This window comes from Capricornis sumatraensis, chromosome 3, assembly GCF_032405125.1.
Source record: "Capricornis sumatraensis isolate serow.1 chromosome 3, serow.2, whole genome shotgun sequence".
In the NCBI taxonomy this organism is placed as follows: domain Eukaryota; kingdom Metazoa; phylum Chordata; class Mammalia; order Artiodactyla; family Bovidae; genus Capricornis; species Capricornis sumatraensis.
The window spans coordinates 88493604-88514658 of NC_091071.1; the positions used below are offsets into that span (position 1 = coordinate 88493604).

General features: G+C 36.5%; 1 protein-coding gene across 2 annotated transcripts in view; it reads left to right on the forward strand.

The window, feature by feature from the left end:
- The window catches only part of STAM2 (signal transducing adaptor molecule 2), a 50593-nt gene that overhangs the window by 22839 nt on the left and 6699 nt on the right, over positions 1–21055 (forward strand). The window contains exons 5-12 of one of the 2 annotated variants that reach the window (XM_068967662.1): positions 507–653; positions 2665–2734; positions 3341–3527; positions 12114–12208; positions 14220–14302; positions 14437–14524; positions 16319–16373; positions 20682–20835. In XM_068967662.1, the coding sequence (XP_068823763.1) occupies positions 507–653; positions 2665–2734; positions 3341–3527; positions 12114–12208; positions 14220–14302; positions 14437–14524; positions 16319–16373; positions 20682–20835 (879 nt within the window). The remainder of the gene's footprint in view (positions 1–506; positions 654–2664; positions 2735–3340; positions 3528–12113; positions 12209–14219; positions 14303–14436; positions 14525–16318; positions 16374–20681; positions 20836–21055) is intronic. The other variant, XM_068967663.1, reaches the window with a different exon arrangement.

Here is a 21055-nt window from a genome sequence, read left to right on the forward strand (position 1 = left end):
CTGAAGTTCAGATGTAAGTGTCTGTGATACCAGCATCCAAACTAACCATCATTCTGTCCTGATTCCCAGTAGAGATGGGGAGCAAAGGAGGCCTTTATTTTAGAACAAGGTGGAGAGGGTCTTTGTGATGGGGTTGTTATTGATTTATTTGTAATAGAAACTCTGGTATACTATGTTCATACTGTTAGTGACAAAAATCTCAGAGTTTTACTTTAGTTGATATAAAAAGTTTAATACTGAGAATATTAGGAAAACATGAAATAATCTCTGAATATGACAGATTCATTGTCATTGTGTAAGATATAAACATTAATGTTCAAAACGGGTAATTTTCCAAGAGACAAGTATATATTAAAATAGGTATTTATCGAGTGCTCATCTAAACTAAGGTTTGCTGGACTCTTGTGGATATTCATAAAACTAGAGAATTTTGGTGGTAATTCTCTTTGTTAAATAATTCAAGTGCTTATTTTAACCATTTTTTTTCTTTGCCTTTTCATTAAAAGGCTCATCCTAAAGTATGTGAAAAACTGAAATCTTTAATGGTAGAATGGTCAGAAGAATTTCAGAAGGACCCTCAGTTTAGTCTGATATCTGCAACTATTAAATCTATGAAAGAAGAAGGAGTTACTTTTCCTCCATCAGGTTCTCAGGTAAGAGATTCATTCAGATTCATGGATGACCCTATACTATAGTATTTTGAAGGTATATACCTTATTTCAAAGCTGGCAAGGTCTATCTTAGTCATTACTCACCTCCACTCTACATGAGTTTGTCTAGAGCAGTGCCTGTAATTGTCGAGTGAATTCTACACATGAGAACTTTGAGAAGTGAGTCATCCATAAATAATCTGTTTAATGCGACTCTGAATCTAGAGTCATGCAAAAGGCATAGATGTGTGAGAGAGCCCTTATGTTCAAGGTATTTATAGTCAATTGAAAGGGTAGCTTTATATATGTGAAAAATAACTGATTATAAGTGACAAAGATGGATGGGGGGTGCAAAAGTTAGGTGCCAGGAAGAAGAGGTAACTGTAGGCTGGGATGGTGAAGAAGATGAAGAGTAGAATTTTTAGGCTGGAGTGCAATTCAGTATGTAAGAGGAGTAAAGAGGTTGTCAAGGGAGGAATGACATGAATCACTTCATGGACTTGAGAAAGCTCGAGGCCTGTCCGTTGAAGAGGGAACATGCCTGGAGTGTGCTTTAGTTTATGTATAAAATGGTTGGCCTGTTACAGGTTGGCCTGTAAGGCTAGAAGTTTATTTGAGGACACAGGGACAGCTTTTGCAGGACCGGGGTGGAGGCAGGGATAATGATCCCAGAGTCCATGGTGTATTTTGGTCTGTGGGGAAAAACACTGTATCTTGGGTTCTGCTCTCAGTGTCTCTTGTTTTTTCAGGATATGGGCTAGGGAGAGAAACTAAGAGAACTGTGCATTTTTTCAATTTTAGACCATAGACTGAAGACACAAACAGAACCTTTTTAGTTGATCAGGTCTGTGGGTTCAAAGTAGAATGTAGTGAGGTGGATGAACTAGAACCTGTTAGAGAGAGTGAAATAAATCAGAAAGAGAAAAATAAGTATCATATATTAGCACATATAAATGCAGTCAAGAAAAATGGTACTGATGAGCGTATGTGAAGCCAGGAAGAGAGTTGCAGGCATAGAGAATGGACTTGTGGGCACGGTGGGGAAACACAGGGTGGTACAAATTGAGAGAGTAGCATTGAGATATATGTACTATCATGTGTAAAATAAGTAGCTGGCAGGAAGCAGCTACCTCCTGTATGTAGCACAGGGAGTCAGCTTCAGTGCTCTGTGATGACATGGATGGGTGGGATGGGCATGGGGTAGGAGGGAGGCTCAAGGGGGGGGGGGGAATATATGTATACTTAGAGCTGATTCACATTGTCATAAACAGCAGAAGCCAACACAGCATTGCAAAGCAGTTATCCTCCAATTAAAAATAAATTTTAAAAATAAAAGTCTTTTAAGTAATACAAAGCCAGCATTTCCTTTCTCTGTCCTTTCTGCAAGTCATTCTCAAAAATCTGTGTTGATGATTCAGAAAAAAATGCTTGATGGTTCGGAACCCTGGACATCTCTGTCTTCCATGCCCTTAAGTTTAAGCATGACCTTCCTTAGTCCTCTGCTATGTCTGAAGAGTCACCGCCATTCAAACACAGTGAATAGTGAAGGGGGTTAGCATGTATGCCTAGAGCTGCCCCTGTTGTCTGCGTCCCGCCTCTGCTCTTCTTCATTATCCTGGCTTCTTGCTACTTCTCCTGTAGCCCCGCACCTCTAGCAGCGTATCACCGCTCACTGAGTTAGAGACTTTGGACCACCGAGATCAGGAAGTGCAGTCAGGAAAGATGTATATTTAAGTACTTTTCTTTATGCCAGATTCTGTGTCAGATACTAAGATTCATGCAAACTGTAAGCCAGTTCATGTCTTTTGTGATTTTTTTCATATTTTCTTGAAAATTCTGATGTTCTGTTTTAGTATTTGAAAACAACTACTTAAAATTATCATAAAGACCTTCACTTTTAAGTGAAACTAATTAGTTACATTAGTTGTTTTTTTAAATTAGCATGTGTGAGTAATTATAGAGCTTGTGTTTTCTTTGAAAAGGTAGTTGTGTTCATTTTACTTACACATTACAGACTGTCTCAGCTGCTGCCAAGAACGGCACGTCATCGAACAAAAACAAAGAAGATGAAGATATAGCTAAAGGTAAAGGATCGAGCACATGTAGTTTGGTATTGCTGATCTTTGCAGAATGATTTATTGAAATAAAAATTAAAATAAAACTGAGTTTACTTATAGTATTTTACCTCAAATCTAAAAATTAGTGGAGTCTGAAAACTTAAGAGAAACAACTGACATGATATAAGGTTAATTGAATTCATAATCTTGTCAGTAATAGTTTTTAGTGTCCTACCTTTGAAGAGATTACATTTCACCTTTTCTTTAATGCCAAAGTTATGAGTCAAGCACAGAAATATGTTCATGACTTGTCCTATATGGAAAGCTACCCATATTATAATGTCACAATCTGTTTGCTGTAAAAATAATAGCTGCTATATATGACAGACTGTGATATTAAGGAATGAGCAAAAACTTTATTTTCAAAAATGTCATAGTTGTCTGCCCTGTCCCCTTTATCCCCCCCACCCCCACCCTACAAAAGCTAACTATTTAGTATTTAACTGGACAAATAACATTCACTTGATTTATTCTTATTAAATAGTATATTATGTAATGTTTCTTTTTAAACTCTTAAAAAATCAGAGTTAATACTGGCTGTCTTGTTTTTTGCATTTTAATTTTTCAAACTAGCTATTGAATTATCATTGCAAGAGCAGAAGCAGCAGCACACAGAAACAAAATCCTTATATCCATCTGCAGAAATTCAGTCAAATAATAAAGTTGCAAGGAAAGTGAGAGCTTTATATGATTTTGAAGCCGTTGAGGACAATGAACTCACCTTTAAACATGGTGAAATTATTATTGTTTTGGATGACAGGTATGTTTTAAATGTTTCTGGAATATTTTGAAGTTATTCTGTATCATATCCTTAATTTAGAATGCTGAATATTCAGCTTTTGACTTTGGTGTGTTTAAATCATACTAGAACCTTTTCTGCCTTAATTATTTCTTTCTAAGATTAGTTAGACAGGGTAGTTTGAGTTTCTTATTCTTTCGTTAAATTTGGTAATAAAGTGTTCTTTGTATCTTGGGTTAAAAATGTATTGAATAATATTGTTTATTATCACAATTGAGACACAGAAATATTCAGTCATCTGAATGTATTTACACTGAGAATTGTAGATACCAAAATTACTGGCGAAAAAAAAAAAAAAGGAAGAGATATAGCTGTAATACCTTTGATCAGCTCAGCTAAAAACTACGCTCGGCTCCTCCCCAGTTGTTAATCTGCTACTGCCTCTCCCTCCCAATTTCTCTATCACTTAAAGTTGTAATAAAGAATAGATTTGTCTTTATTGAGCCTAATTCTACTTTAGTTTGCTTTTAAAAGAAATTGATGAAATTTAGCAAGAGTGAGACCTAACAACTCTTTACTAACAGATTGCAAATGTATTTGGTATCCATTATAAATAACTTAGTAAGGATACATTAGTATATTTTTAAATGGGTAGATACCCAAAATGGTTTTACTGTGCTGCAGTAAATGTTTATTGGGAAAATACTATATGAATATGCTGTGTTTATAATAAAGAATGAGGAAACAGTCCTTTTTATCATGAAACCTAGAATAAAGTAAGGGAGTTAAGATTACTTTACAAGTAAATATGTGGTATGGAGATTGTGAATGCCATAGAAGGTAATGTTGGGGTTCAGAAAAAAGTGGAGTCACAGCTGGCACACACCTCTAGGAAAAAAGGCTTATCCACTGGGTTCACTTTGGGTGAACTTTGATCTTACAGAACAGGAAAATGAAGGTCTCTTACACAGTCAAGATAATTATGTTTACTTAGAAAATAATTATTTTTTTTCCTTTAAGAATCTTTTCTGTTTTTCTTTTTTAAATAATCATGTGGAGCAGAGCACATGATCCCTGAAGGAGAATATATAGATGTGAAGGTGAAGGGTTAGTATGGGGTCTGAATGCTGACAGTCTGAAATGTCAGGCTTCTGGGTGTAAAATGTTTATAGAAGAACTTAAGTTTACACTTCTGATACTTTTATACAAGCATAAAATTAAGCACCTTTATAAAATAAATAGAAGCAAAACTACAAAATGAGCATTATTTTTATGTAATGAGAAAATTTTCCAGTGTAAGTTACCGCTCACAACAGTACTGATCAGTGGCACAGCTGCTTCCTCATTTTCTTCAGCAAGTCTGTTCTGCTCACTGCTCTGATAACTCAATTTCTTCTGATTGTTTCTTATGTGGTTGTTGTGACTCATTCATACATACCATATCCCTTGATGTCATTTGATGTTCATGTGGCATTATGTTATCCATACGGTCTGCAGGCTTGCAGTATGTAAAGGGTTACGTCATTGTGAAGCCATGTGTCTTTTCGTTGATGTCTAGTTAAAGCACGAATCCATTAAATAACTTAGACTCATACGAAACTATTTTCAGTTAAGGCTTATCCTTGCAAAAGAGAATGTTTTTTTCTGTTGTAAACTACTAAGAGAATTCAACATGAATATGATGGAATATGTAGGTTGATTAAATGTCATTTTGATGTTAGGAGACCCCAATCTTAAAACTGCCATAGATGTGCTCATGAACACACATAAGTTAAATGTTGTCATTCTAGGAGATTGGTTATTACTGGCAAGATTTTAAACACAAACGCACACTTGGGCACTAAAGTTAAATGGCCATCTTGCATTAAAAAAGAGGTCATCTGGATGATGCAGAATGTGACTATAGCCATCGTTATTATATTCAGTTGAAATTAAAAGTACAAAATTTAAAACTTCACATATAGAACTTGAAGTCCCTTGAAAATATATCATTCTCTAGACAGGTGCAGATTCCTTATTAACAGAGTATACCAAAAAATGTCATTCTCAGTTCAGTTCAGTTCAGTCGCTCAGTCGTGTCCGACTCTTTGTGACCCCATGAATCGCAGCACGCCAGGCCTCCCTGTCCATCACCAACTCCTGGAGTTCACTCAGACTCACGTCCATCGTGTCCGTGATGCCATCCAGCCATCTCATCCTCTGTCGTCCCCTTCTCCTTCTGCCTCCAGTCCCTCCCAGCATCAAAGTCTTTTCCAATGAGTCAACTCTTCGCATAAGGTGGCCAAAGTACTGAAGCTTCAGCTATAGCATCATTCCTTCCAAAGAAATCCCAGGGCTGATCTCCTTCAGAATGGACTGGTTGGATCTCCTTGCAGTCCAAGGGACTCTCAAGAGTCTTCTCCAATACCGCAGTTCAAAAGCACCAATTCTTAGGTGCTCAGCCTTCTTCACAGTCCAACACTCACATCCATTCATGACTACTGGAAAAACCATAGCCTTGACTAGATGGACCTTAGTCAGCAAAGTAATGTCTCTGCTTTTGAATATGCTATCTAGGTTGGTCATAACTTTTCTTCCAAGGAGTAAGCGTCTTCTGATTTCATGGCTGCAGTCACCATCTGCAGTGATTTTGGAGCCCCCCAAAATAAAGTCTGACACCGTTTCTGCTGTTTCCCCATCTATTTCCCATGAAGTGATGGGACCGGATGCCATGATCTTCGTTTTCTGAATGTTGATCTTTAAGTGAACTTTTTCACTCTCCACTTTCACTTTCATCAAGAGGCTTTTTAGTTCCTCTTCACTTTCTGCCATAAGGGTGTTGTCATCTGCATATCTGAGGTTATTGATATTTCTCCCAGCAATCTTGACTCCAGCTTGTGCTTCATCCAGTCCAGCATTTCTCATGATGTACTCTGCATATAAGTTAAATAAGCAGGGTGACAATATACAGCCTTGACGTACTCCTTTTCCTATTTGGAACCAGTCTGTTGTTCCCTGTCCACTTCTAACTGTTGCTTCCTGACCTGCATACATATTTCTCAAGAGGCAGGTCAGGTGGTCTGGTATTCCCATCTCTTTCAGAATTTTCCAGTTTATTGTGATCCACACAGTCCAAGGCTTTGGCATAGTCAATAAAGCAGAAATAGATGTTTTTCTGGAATTCTCTTGCTTTTTCCATGATCTAGCAGATGTTGGCAATGTGATGTCTGGTTCCTCTGCCTTTCTAAAACCAGCTTGAACATCTGGAAGTTCACAGTTCACGTATTGCTGAAGCCTGGCTTGGAGAATTTTGAGCATTACTTTACTAGCATGTGAGATGAGTGCAGTTGTGCAGTAGTTTGAGCATTCTTTGACATTGCCTTTCTTTGAGATTGGAATGAAAACTGACCTTTTCCAGTCATGTGGCCACTGCTAGAGTTTTCCAAATTTGCTGGCATATTGAGTGCAGCACTTTCACAGGATCATCTTTTAGGATTTGAAATAGCTCAACTGGAATTCCATCACCTCCACTAGCTTTGTTTGTAGTGATGCTTTCTAAGGCCCACTTGACTTCACCTTCTAGGATGTCTGGCTCTAGATAAGTGATCACACCATTGTGATTATCTGGGTTGTGAAGATCTTTTTTGTACAGTTCTTCTGTGTATTCTTGCCACCTCTTCTTAATATCTTCTGCTTCTGTTAGGTCCATACCACTTCTGTCCTTTATCAAGCCCATCTTTGCATGAAATGTTCCCTTGGTATCTCTAATTGTCTTGAAGAGATCTCTAGTCTTTCCCATTCTGTTCTTTTCCTCTATTTCTTTGCATTGATTGCTGAAGAAGGCTTTCTTATCTCTTCTTGCTATTCTTTGGAACTCTGGATTCAGATGCTTATATCTTTCCTTTTCTCCTTTGCTTTTCACCTCTCTTCTTTTCACAGCTATTTGTAAGGCCTTCCTAGACAGCCATTTTGCTTTTTTGCATTTCTTTTCCAGGGGATGGTCTTGATCCCTGTCTCCTGTACAGTGTCACGAACCTCATTCCATAGTTCATCAGGTACTCTATCTATCAGATCTAGGCCCTTAAATCTATTTCTCACTTCCACTGTATAATCATAAGGGATTTGATTTAGGTCATACCTGAATGATCTAGCGGTTTTCCCTACTTTCTTCAATTTGAGTCTGAATTTGGTAATAAGGAGTTCATGATCTGAGCCACAGTCAGCTCCTGGTCTTCTTTTGTTGACTGTATAGAGCTTCTCCATCTTTGGCTGCAAAGAATAGAATCAATCTGTTTTTCGGTGTTGACCATCTGCTGATGTCCATGTATAGAGTCTTCTCTTGTGTTATTGGAAGAGGGTGTTTGCTATGACCAGTGCATTTTCTTGGCAAAACTCTATTAGTCTTTGCCCTGCTTCATTTCGCATTTGCCTGTTACTCCAGGTGTTTCTTGACTTCCTACTTTTGCATTCCAGTCCCCTGTAATGAAAAGGACATCATTTTTGGGTGTTAGTTCTAAAAGGTCTTGTAGGTCTTCATAGAACCGTTCAACTTCAGCTTCATCAGCGTTACTGGTTGGGGCATAGACTTGGATTACTGTGATATTGAATGGTTTGCCTTGGAAATGAACAGAGATCATTCTGTCGTTTTTGAGATTGCATCCAAGTACTGCTTTCGGACTCTTCTGTTGGCCATGATGACTACTCCATTTCTTCTGAGGGATTCCTGCCCGCAGTAGTAGATACAATGGTCATCTGAGTTAAATTCACCCATTCCAGTCTATTTTAGTTTGCTGATTCCTAGAATGTCGACATTCACTCTTGCCATCTCTTGTTTGACCACTTCCGATTTGCCTTGATTCATGGACCTGACATTCCAGGTTCCTATGCAATATTGTTCTTTACAGCATCAGACCTTGCTTCTATCACCAGTCACATCCACAGCTGGGTATTGTTTTTGCTTTGGCTCCATCCCTTCATTCTTTCTGGAGTTATTTCTCCACTGATCTCCAGTAGCGTGTTGGGCACCTACTGACCTGGGGAGTTCGTCTTTCAGTATCCTATCATTTTGCCTTTTCATACTGTTCATGGGGTTCTCAAGGCAAGAATACTGAAGTGGAGAAGGGAATGGCAAACCACTTCAGTCATTCTCTGCTCCCAAATATTATAAAGGATCTAGGAATAAATAAACCTAACAAAGATACTTAAGGACTTCATGGAAAAATTATAAATCCTTTGAAAGATATAAAATAATATATATATTTATATATCAGTAAATATAAATGGAATGAGATGTCATTTATGCTGAAGAAACTTTAATATTGTAAAGATTACTTTTTCTAATATTAATGCATAAACAGTTCATTTCTAATTAAAAGCTCAATAAGACTTTTTTCCAGAGAACTTGGAAACATTTTTATTTTGACATTAACATGGAAATATGAAGGTCTACAATAACACAGAGAAGGTACTTTTCCTGTCACATATCAAGGCATATTAAGAGGTTATAATAAATGTAGTCTATTGTGACAGGATGGAATCCAAAAATAAGCTTATAAACAGATAGCAGCTTGCTGTTTGAAAGATAGACTATCATAAATCAGTAGGAAAAATGATGTGCTGTTACATAAATTTTGCTGGGATGAATTGACTTTCTATGCAGTATAAATAAAATTTGATTCAGCTTCACACTGTACATAAAATTTCATTCCAAATAAAGACCTAAATGTGGAAGAGCACTATAAAGGAAAATGTAAAACTGTTAGGCAAATATAAAGGAGAATAGATTGAGGAGTTCAAGGTATTTGCATAATACAGACAAATGCTCTTCAGATATGTACAGAGCTCCTACGTATTCATGAAAAGAGACACATGACCCAGTGAAAAAAGAAAAGTGGACATAAGATATGAGCAAGCAGTCTACGGAGGAATTAGTCTGGATGCTCAGAAGTGCGAATGGGCACAGCAGTAAGAGATGATTTCTCCTGTGCAATACCAAGTGTTGCCTGGACAGTTAAGACATGTGAGCAAAAATGACATTCTCACATGCTGCTGAGGGAAAGCAGGTTGGGGAATTGCCACAACCACTTCAGAGAACATTTGACAACATTAGTAAAATGGAAAATGCTTAGGTTCTGTGGCCCAGCAAGCCTGTCTCTGTGAACATGCCTAGAGAATTGTTTCATGTGTGCCCTGAAATCTAAAATGATTATTACCTCAGCCTTTATAAGGGTGAAAGAGAAGACTGGAAATAACCTAAATGTCTGCCTGCATGGGGATGAGTACATCAAATATGCCATACTGTGTGATGGATCTTTAAAAGGAATTAATAAAATCTGAAAGAATTAACCTATAAAATTTAAAAGATACATAATGATTAACATTTATATTAGGTTGATGCAAATGTAATTGTGGTTTTGGACCATCAATTTTAAATCATTATAACTAAGCTCGAACATATCTTTATTAATCAAAATAGGAACCTTTTCAATCAACACGTTTTTGCCAACGAGAAATGTTTACTTATTCCTGTAGTATAAAAATCTGTGCTCCAGATCAATCCTAAAGGGTTCTACTCTATAGCATTGTGTCTAGGATTATAATACTGTACTGTGCACTTAAAATTTGCTGTGAAGGGAGATCTTTCATTGTGTTATCACCAAAAATTAATAAATAGAGACGGGTGGAGAAAGTTTTAGGAGGTAATGGATATATTTATTGTATAAACTGTGGTGATGATGTTCAGATGCATACTAATTTGCAAGTCCCATCAAGTTGTACAGTAAATAGGTACAGTTCTTTGTATGTTAAAACCTTAAGGAAGTGGTTTTGAAAAATTAAAAAAAAAAATCTGTGCTTCAGGATTTGACTCTTGGAAAGCATTTTCTGCCTCCTGCTGGTTTGTGGAATCATTTTCCCTGCAAAAAGTTGTTGAGATGCTCAAAGAAGTAGTCAGTTGGTGAGAGGTCAGGTGAATATGGCAGATGAGGCAAAACTTTGTAGCCTAATTTGTTCAACTTTTGAAGCATTGATTGTGTGACATGTGGTCAGGCATTGTCGTGGAGAAGATTTGGGCCCTTTCTGTTGACCAAGGATGGCTGCAAGCATTGCAGTTTTTGGTGCATCTCATCGATTTGCTTAGCATACTTCTCAGATCAATGGTTTCACCAGGATTCAGAAAGCTGTAGTGGATCACAGTGGCAGCAGACTACCAAACAGTGACTGTGACCTTTCTTGGTGCAAGTTTGGCTTTGGGAAGTGCTTTGGACCTTCTTATCAGTCCAACCACTGAGCTAGTCGTCACCAGTTGTCTTATAAAATCTACTTTTCTTTGCATGTCACAGTCTGATCAAGAAATGGTTTGTTGTTGTGGCGTAGAATAAGAGAAGATGATACTTCAAAATGATTGATTTGTGGTCAGCTCATGAGGCACCCACTTATCAAGGTTTTTCACCTTTCCAATTGGCTTCAAATGCCAAATGACCATAGCATGGTCAACGATGAGTTCTTTGGCAACTTCTCATATAGTTGTAAGAGGATCAGCTTTGATGGTGGTGTTACCTTCCGATGGCTGGCCACTATGCTCCTCATCTTCAAAGCTCTTGTCTCCTTTGCAGAACTTCTTAAACCACTTGAACCACTGTACTCTCCTTTCATTAGCAGTTCCTGGGCCAAATGTGTTGTTGATGTCGTGAGTTGTCCCTGCTGCTTTATGACTCGTTTTTAACTGAAATAAGAAAACCACTCCAATTTGCTTTTTGTCTAACATCATTTCCCTAGTTTAAAATAAATACAAACAACAAGTAATAAGTCATTAGCAAAAAATAGAAAGCAAGAAATGTGCATTAAAATGGTGTATAACATAACTATATTTATTTAAGAATACACCAATGTCAAATGGCAAGGTTCAACAATGCAAAACTGCAATTAATTTTGTACCAGCTTAATATCTATAGAGTTGGCTATACATATCTCTATATATCTATACCTGTAGAGTAAACTCTATATGTAAACTCTATATGTAAATATAGAGTTTATAGATACAGTAAATGAATAAAAAATACATCTGAAGGAAGGTGACATAACTTGGTGGTGGTATGAAGGATGGATGCGAGTTTGGGATTTGGAAGTGTTGATAAAGGAAACTTCAGTGTTATCTGTAATGTTTTGGTATTTTTTTTAAAGCGCAGAATCAAATATGACCAGTTGTTGATAGGTTCTGAATTTAAGTATGAGAATATAGATGTTTATTTTATTTGTACTTTTTAATATCTCTTATTAAGTTTACTTCCCTGGTGGCTCAGATGGTAAAGAATTTGCCTATAATGCGGGAGACCCAGGTTCGATCCCTGGATTGGGAAGATCCTCTGGAGAAGTCATGGCTACCCACTCCAGTACTCTTGCCTGGAGAATTCCATGGACAGAGGAGCCTGAAGGGCTATAGTCCATGGAGTCACAAAGAGTAGGACACGACTGAGCAACTAACACACAAATTTAAGAAGAACTACTTTTAACTATAGTGGAATTTGAACTAGTATTTTCAAAGTAGACTAAATTTAATTTTTATCTTAATTACTCTTGACACTAATGAAATATAGAGTAACAAATGGCATTTCTGTACTGTATTTTCAGTGATGCTAATTGGTGGAAAGGAGAAAATCACAGAGGAATAGGACTCTTCCCATCTAATTTTGTAACATGTAATTTAAACATAGAATCGGAGGCAGGTAAGTTAAATCTATGGAAAGGTTAAATCTATTGAAGTTTTTTGTTTGAATTTTATGATTCGGTTTGAAATATAAAGTAGATTGGCATTTAATTCTTGTTTTGAATAATTTATTTATAGGTAATACAGTTTAACCTACTTCTTCCCAAATTAAGGGGTTAACTTATCCCAGGTCAATTCCAAATTACAATTATTTCCTTATCATTATATTTTAAATCCTTTGAGAGTTAATGTGCATGGGTACATATAAGGCATAAAGTAAGCTGTGCTTGACCATGTAAATATTTAAATCAGTGTAATTATGGTTTAAGAGGCCATTTGCATTTGTCTAGTACAAAAAATGTTTTATTCATCATTGAAGCGCAGTATCAAAGCAGGCAGGTTGGGGGATCCATTGACAAGTGCTGAGTGTGATTACAGGGGTTAGGAGTACTCCTAAATTGTAGATTTTTCCTTACATTGATTTGGTCCCAGGGAACTCAGAACAATAACAAAGTAATATAATTAAGACAGTAGGTTCCTAGTTCACATCTTCTGAACTTCCCTCAGTTTTGCAGCCATAGACAGTTCCACACACTTGCTGCCAACCATGCCAAGAAAGCGTCCATTTGTTAGGCAAGCAGGGAGTTGGGGGGCAGGGTGGTGGTGCTGAATGTGCAGAACAACTGGTAATAATACTAATGATGGTGAGGGTCAAAAATAAAATTGCTCAGTGGTGTTTAAGCACTCGCTTATCAGGTGTTGTGCAAAGAAAGTCCTTTGCTTGCACTATTCATTTAATCTTCTTAAGTCTGTGAGATAGGTACTTTTGATATCCCATTTTATAGGTAAGAAAACTGAGGCAGGTTATTTGGCTAGTAGGTGGTAGAGCCAGGATTCTAAAGTTGGCTACTCTGCCAGTAGAATGTACTTGTACTGACACAGCTGCTGAACATACTGCTTCTAATCTTTATAGTTCTAGGGAACTTAAATTGAAAGCTCAATAACATGTGTAACATCATCTCTGTATAGATTGAGTGATGCATTCAATTAAAATTCAGAGAGATGAATACTGAGTACTCTGCCACTCAATACTTCTTTTCCCTCCATTCTGACTCTTAAGTTGATCTGAACATTGGGGACACTAGGTTTAATAGCTTGATAGACCATGCTTAAGGAATGCCGTAGAATTCACGATAGGCTGGAGAAATTGAGCTTCTATTTTTAAAAGTAAAAAATACCCTAGATTTTCAGTAAATCCTTGTATTATGCTGAGCTCTGCTTCTTAGGGCATACTTGAAAGTTAACTAAATATTTGAAATAACTGTTGGGACTTAAAACTTCTTTGGTTACATAGTTTTTTATTATAATTTTAAATTCAAATTTACTTTATTAAAATATAGTACATTGTGGCAGTTCTCCAGTGAGCATTTAAATAATTTTCTATATATATATTTTTAAGTTATTTTTCAACCTTCTCTTTTCTAAGAAAAGTTTTTGTTTTGTGTTGCTCTGACTATTATCAGGTTGAAATCAGGTCTCTTTTTATTTTTTTTCATGTAGAAAATAATTTTTTATAGCAGGAAAGAGTGTAGTTCATAGATTTAACTCTGAAATTAGCTAATTAGATAATACTCTACTCTCGTATATATATTTTCACCCTAGCAATAGCACTCAGTTTTAGGAAGGTGCCTGTAACGACAGTTCCCGTTAATATTGCTTACTTGTTCCACTAGAATGTAAGTTATATCAGGGTAAGGATTCCTGTTTGTTTTATTCACTAGTGTATTTTCAGTGCCTCAAACAATGCTTATCATATAGTAAGGGCTAAATAGATAGTTGTGGCATGAATCAATGACCATATGTAATAACATATATTGATTATGAAATACTATGATTATATTGATTATGAAATGTTATTATTTAGAGTTTCCTTTTTTTTTCCTTATGAATAATCACAGGCTATTTATAAATTAATGACTAAACTACCAAAGTGAATACTGAGGAACTTAAAGTTTACTTTGTTTCCATAGCAGCTGTGGACAAATTGAATATAATTGATGATGAGGAGGAGGAAATTAAGAAATCAGAGCCTGAGCCTGTTTATATAGATGAGGTAGAGTCATTCTTTTGTTTAATGGTTAAACTGTCAAGACTTTTAAAATGTGTTATTCTTGAGAATGCTTGAAAGTAAATTTTTATAATCATTGAAATTAAAACTCTTCATAAAGTGTCCTGTTACTTTTTTAGGATAAGATGGATAGAGCCCTGCAGGTCCTGCAGAGTATAGATCCAACAGATTCAAAACCAGACTCCCAAGACCTCCTGGACTTAGAAGGTACTCAGTGAATATTAGGGATTACCTTAATGTCATTTAATGTTTTAGCAATTTATAATGTCTTCAATTTTTTCTGCCTTGGGTTGCTTCCAGAGATTAGAAGTCTTTGGTGGGAAGTAGACTAGTGTAGTAAAATAGTAAACATATGACTTGGAAGATGTTATAACCTGCCTATCCTGTTCATTGGGGAAGTCTTTACTTTCCTGTAAGCCCACTCATGAAATTTGCAGTTCAAAAAAGGACAGAATTAGAAATAGCATCATAAAGTAACTGAGTCAAAATGTTGAAAATTCTTATTCCTCTTCTAATTCTCTTGTATCAGAATTTTAAAGGTCAAAATTATACATGATCTATGTTTACTTTGTAATGTAGGGGTATTTGATACATGCTGATGTGTCTTTTTACTCTCTTAAGAAATTTGAAGCAATTAAAATAGATGTTTTTGTGCCTTTTTAAAAAATCCATTGGGAGAAAAATCTCTGGTATAAATGTATCAGTTCAGTTCAGTCGCTCAGTTGTGTCTGATTCTTTGCCACCCAATGAACTGCAGCACGCCAGGCTTCCCTGTCAATCACCAACTCCTGGAGCTTACTCAGACTCATGTCCATCGAGTCAGTGATGCCATCCAGCCATCTTATCCTTTGTCGTCCCCTTCTCCTACCTTCAATCTTTCCCAGAATCAGAGTCTTTCAAATGAGTCAGTTCTTTTCATCAGGTGGCCAAAGTATTGGAGTTTCAGCTTCAGCATCAATCCTTCCAATGAATATTCAGGACTGATTTCCTTTTGGATGGACTGGTTGGATCTCCTTGCAGTCCAAGGGACTCTCAAGAGTCTTCTCCAACACCACAGTTCAAAAGCATCAGTTCTTCAGTGCTCAGTTTTCTTTATAGTCCAGCTCTCACATCCATACATGACTACTAGAAAAACCACAGCTTTGACTAGACGGACCTTTGCTGGCAAAGTAATGTTTCTGCTTTTTAATATGCTGTCTAGGTTGGTCATAGCTTTTCTTCCAAGGAGCAACCATCTTTTAATTTCATGGATGCAGTCACCATCTGAAGTGATTTTGGAGCCCCCAAAAATAGTCTTTCACTGTTTCCATTGTTTCACCATCTATTTGCTATGATGTGATTCGACTGGATGCCATGATCTTAGTTTTCTGAATGTTGAGTTTTAAGCCAACTTTTTCACTCTCTTTCATTTTCATCAAGAAGCTTTTTAGTTCTTTGCTTTCTGCCATGAGGGTGGTGTCATCTGCATATCTGAGGTTATTGATATTTCTCCCAGAAGTCTTGTACAAATTTTATTAAATTTTTCATAGAGGAAAATCTGGTTATGAATATAGAATATTGTGCTACTGTATCAATGTTTACATTTGGAGATATAAAACTGTTATATTGAAATGGTTTAAATAAATGAAAAATTTTTGTATCTAATCTGTATATAATTATTTTATATATTGTGACAAGTTCATTTTATTGTAACTGATAATAGTTTTTTAAGTATTTTTAAGGTTTTTGAGATAATTCCAAATTTCAGTCTATAAAGTAGTACTTTGAAAGAACATGGTGGGATTTCTGTTCTGATTTTTACTTTGCCTTGGTCACATGGTATTAATATTGGTGCTGAATAGTATTACTGTTTGGTCTATTACAGTCCTTTCTCTAGCATAACTTAATTCTCTTTATAGTTTAGATGGTGTTACATATTGGTGCTCTGTTGTTAAAAACTGTTGAAATTGACTTAAACTGGTTTTTTAGTTTCAAGATTTTTAAATATTTTTGTGTTTACAGATATCTGCCAACAGATGGGTCCAATGATAGATGAAAAACTTGAAGAGATTGATAGGTGAGATTCTTCATGCAGGAAATGACAAGTATAGTTTTCTTATGTTGACTTGTTTTGGCAGAACTTTAAGCTAGGAAGTTTTTGTGGAACTGTTCAGTCTCTTGAAATTGTTTCTGTTTCTAAAAACCCTTACAGATTAATAGAATGGTACTTCTGATTTCGATAATAGCTTTTTTCATGGCAATGTCTTATATGTAGAATGATGGACTCCTATTTTCATTTTTGTACTTGGGCTGGAGTTGAGGGATAATGAATAATGAAGAGTAAATTTGAATAGAGCACAAAATGAGAACAGGAATCATAGGCAAGCACTGTTTTATTATATAATGAAAAGTAGTATTTGTAACACTTTCCAGTGAAATTTCTTCTTTTACTCTAAATCCGATTTACACACCTTCTCTTCTCATATTTCTTCCTTGTATTTCTGTATTTCTGTTGTCCTTTTCATTTCATTATCCCATCGAGTCTTACTCTTCCTTAGAGATAGCAGCACTGAAGGTCAGACTGTCGAGCTTTTGAGCTTTTACCTTAGTTTTGCCCCTTCTCTTATTCCTCAGAGCTTTGTATCTTAAGTTGGACGGGGCAGCCATGGTGAAAGGCAGACAAGGAAGAAGCCTTTAGTGTCCCACCATCATCCCTTTCTAGTATCTGTTTACTGAACTTGGGTATAAAACAGCATAGGAAGAACAGGAGCTACTTTGCTTCTTATCTGCCTTTACCAGAGAAAAGGTTTTTTCTAGTCACTGAGGATTATAATCTTTGTTCCCTAGGACTTTTTTTTTTTTTTTATAAAGTTGTTGTATTTTCTATAGAAATGAAAAATAAATCCCTGTCTCAGTAAATGAAATTATGGCGTCAATTTCATCATATTTTTTGGTCTTATTTTGGAGAAAGCATGGAGTATCTACTGTTAATCTGTTATTTTGGTTTCAGTGCAGGTATGTTAATGGTTAGTAGATAATCAAATGAAAAAGATTAAAAAGAGGGCTTCCCTGGTCACTCAGTGCTAAAGAATCTGCTTGTTAATGCACAAGACACAGTTGGATTCCAGGTCTGGGAAGATCCCATGTGCCATGGCACAGCTGAGCCTGTGTACCACAACTGCCAAGCCTGTGCTCTAGAGCCCGGGGACTGCAACTGCTGAGCCCACAAGCTGCAGCTGCTGAAGCCTGAACCCCCTCGAGCCTGTGCTCAGAAACAAGAGAAGCCGCCGTAATGAGAAGCCCGTGCACCGCAGCTAGCCCCCATTCACCACAACTAGAGAAAAGCCTGCCCACACAGTAGCGAAGACCCAGCGCAGCCAAAGAAATACATAAATCAAATTATTTTTTAAAAAGATTAAAAAGAAAATAGTATTATCTTAGGTGTGGTTGCTGCTACTGCTGCTGCTAAGACACTTCAGTTGTGTCCAACTCTGCAATCCCACAGACACAGCCCACCAGGCTCCCCCATCCCTGGGATTCTCCAGGCAAGAACACTGGAATGGGTTGCCATTTCCTTCTCCAATGCATGAAAGTGAAAAGTGAAAGGGAAGTCGCTCAGTCGTGTCCGACTCTGAGCAACGGCAGCCTACCAAGCTCCTCTGTCCATGGGATTTTCCCGGCAAGAGTACTGGAGTGGGTTGTCATTGCCTTCTAGGTGTGGTTAGGGCTGCAGTTACTATAAACCTTTCTAAAGACTAAAAATCTTTTAACTCAGCAATTTCAGGCCCATACTAAATACATAGGGATATATGCAGATTTAGCTCTTTGGGTGTTTTTCACAGTGTTATTAACAAACTTGAAAGTAACTAAAATGTCTTTCAATGTGAGATTGGTTTTAAAAAAATTATACATCCACACATTCTACAGTAAAAAGCATTATCATTGATAAACATCTGTTGACGTAGTGAAAAAAGCCAAAGAGATTACAGTATAATTTTATTTTTGTCAATAAAGAATATTTTCAGAGGAAAACTAATAATCACTTTATTTTTTTAATTATTTTCCTCTGAAGATATTCTTATGATATTACTTTTTTGAGCGAAAACTCACCTGTTAACCAGTTCTGTCTTTAATTTCAGTCTCTGAATAGGCCAGCTGGCATTTTCTGTTTTATGCCCACTGACTGCAGATGCAGCTCCTGTTTTGGAAAATGCTTGTTATTCTTCAACAAATTTTTATTGACTATTTACCCTTGTTGAGCATTCAGAGATGAATAAAATACTGTTTCTTCTCTTGAATGGATCACCATTAGTTTGTTTTTCCTAAGAAGAAAAATAACTTTACTGTCAGAATATTAAATTTTAGCTTTCATTTCTGTCATTGTACAGAATGAAATTTTGTAGCATTTATCCTACTAGCAAATTATATTGGGTAAACATGTAAATTGACTTCAAAACAAGGTGTAGATAGAGTTATTGAAGAAAGATCCATAGCCTGAGCTTAACTTATGTTTCAGGCTGTTCTAACATTCTTTTCTACTGCCTTCCCCAAACCATTTTTTACCACCTCTGTCAGAGTGCCTTTTCTACCACCTTTTCACTCTTCCCTTGTGTACCCTTCTTGTTTCAATTGCCTTGATTTACACTGTCCCACTGACCTGACTTGGTCTTCCTTTTTTGCTTGACCTTTCCATCCTTCCTGGAATACCAGCTTAAGTCCCGGCTTCTCCATAAAGCCTTGACAATCACATTAATCCCCTCCTCTAAACTCTTCGGTCCCCTGCCTATTTCACTGAATTTTGCATTTGGTTATGTGCTATCTTATATCATTTACTATTTTTCAGGCCTTGTCTTCCTAACAGACTGCAGTCTTTCTGAAGGAGAGAATGATACTTTTGCCTAATTTCTCTATCCCAGGATAGTGTCAGGCACAGTTTAGTAAAAATTTGTTACTGCTTTGGGATTGTGTCTCAACTCCTTAAAGGTGATCTCAAGTGTGCACTCACCCTGCCCTTCAGTGTTCTTCTGGTGTTTCATTAGTGTAATACTGGCTTATATGGACTCTGGTTCTTAGAGCCTATGGTTCTTAGTGACACATCTGTTAGCATGGACGCTCATTTCTGAAACTTCCTGTGCAATTTACAGCCAATATTTCTGAAAGTAGAGTTCAGCCTTCTTGATACAGTCACACTTGCAAGAGAGCAAACACTACTTTTTGTTTCCGACATAACAGTCTCTGATAGAGGAAAGGTGACAAGTCCTGGTAGGATTCAGTCCAGGTCATGTATTGGGTAGCCCTGTGTCTGGCTGCTTGCTTTGCTTCTTGTCTCTTGAGTCTCTCTGTATTTTAAAAGCTACTTTAATAAACAGATTTGTGGGTGCTTTAGGCCAGATTGTGACCATTTAACTTTTATGAACTTGTCAGTTATAAAGGGAGTTCTTTATTACCCCAGAATGAACGCAAAACTGTACCAAGTTGAAAGGACTGGCTTTGGAATTCCCTGGGCAAATTTGAAGATGCAAACTTGAAAATATTCTTATTTGGACCCATATTCAGTCACTTTCAAAAGAAACCAATGAACAAGCTGTAGAGACTAGTTTATGTATACATTTTTTTATTTGCATTTTCAAGGATAATTATTAATTTTTTTTAGTTGAGCCTTTCGTGAGTGTAAGCAAATAAAAATGTGTAATTTTGTTTGTGAATGCGCTTATATCTCAGTTATATTGTATCTCACACCTGGCTCTGGGCCTTGCCTGAGTACTTTCTTTTTCTACTAAGATTTTTAATTAAGACTTGGACTCTTCCTCAATTCAAAAATTACTCTTGTTTGTAATTGAATTTTTAACAAAAACCTGTAACATAAGAAAAAAAAATTCTCCTAGCACCAAAATTATGAATTGGTTGCATTTTATGAGTTGTGGAAAGGAATTACCCTAGTATTATGAAGTTATATCAGCCTAATCATTACATGAAGTAAATAATTCCTCCTCCTGTTTTCCCTGTTTGAATATTCTTTCATAGTAGAATCTTTTAAAATATGAATAGAAAATGTAAATTTTAAAAATTAATTTATGTTGCCAAGTGAAAAGTGAAGTCGCTCAGTCATGTCCGACTCTGCAACTCCACGGACTGTCACTTACCAGGCTCCTCAGGTGACAGTCCATGGAGTTTTTCAGGCAAAAGTACTGGAGTGGGTTGCCATTTCCTTCTCCAGGGGATCTTCCTGACCCAGGGATTGAACCCGGGTCTCCCGCATTGCAGGCAGACGCTTTATCATCTCAGCCACAGGGAAGCCCTTTTCATTAGTCTGGTATGTTGCTAAACATATGCTTAAATGCTTAAAAACTTTGAAAAGTATTAAAGAACTTTTCTTCTATATCAGGAAGCATTCAGAACTGTCTGAATTGAATGTAAAAGTCTTAGAAGCTCTGGAACTTTATAATAAGTTGATGAATGAAGCGCCAGTATATTCAGTCTATTCAAAGATCCACCATCCAGCACATTACCCAACTTCATCAGCTGGAGTTCCAATTCAGGTGAGCATACCTTTTGAGAACATTTTTCAAAATTTAAAAAAAGTTTTAAAATAAAGTGTAGTATTAAAATTTCTGTGGTCCATGAATAACATTATAAAATCCATCTTCGTCAGAAAAATGTTGGATAAACAGTTAAGTGTTCACCAGGACAATTAGACACTCATATTTCACAAATATATTTTAGTTCATTTATAACATAATGAAGAGACCATTAAATATA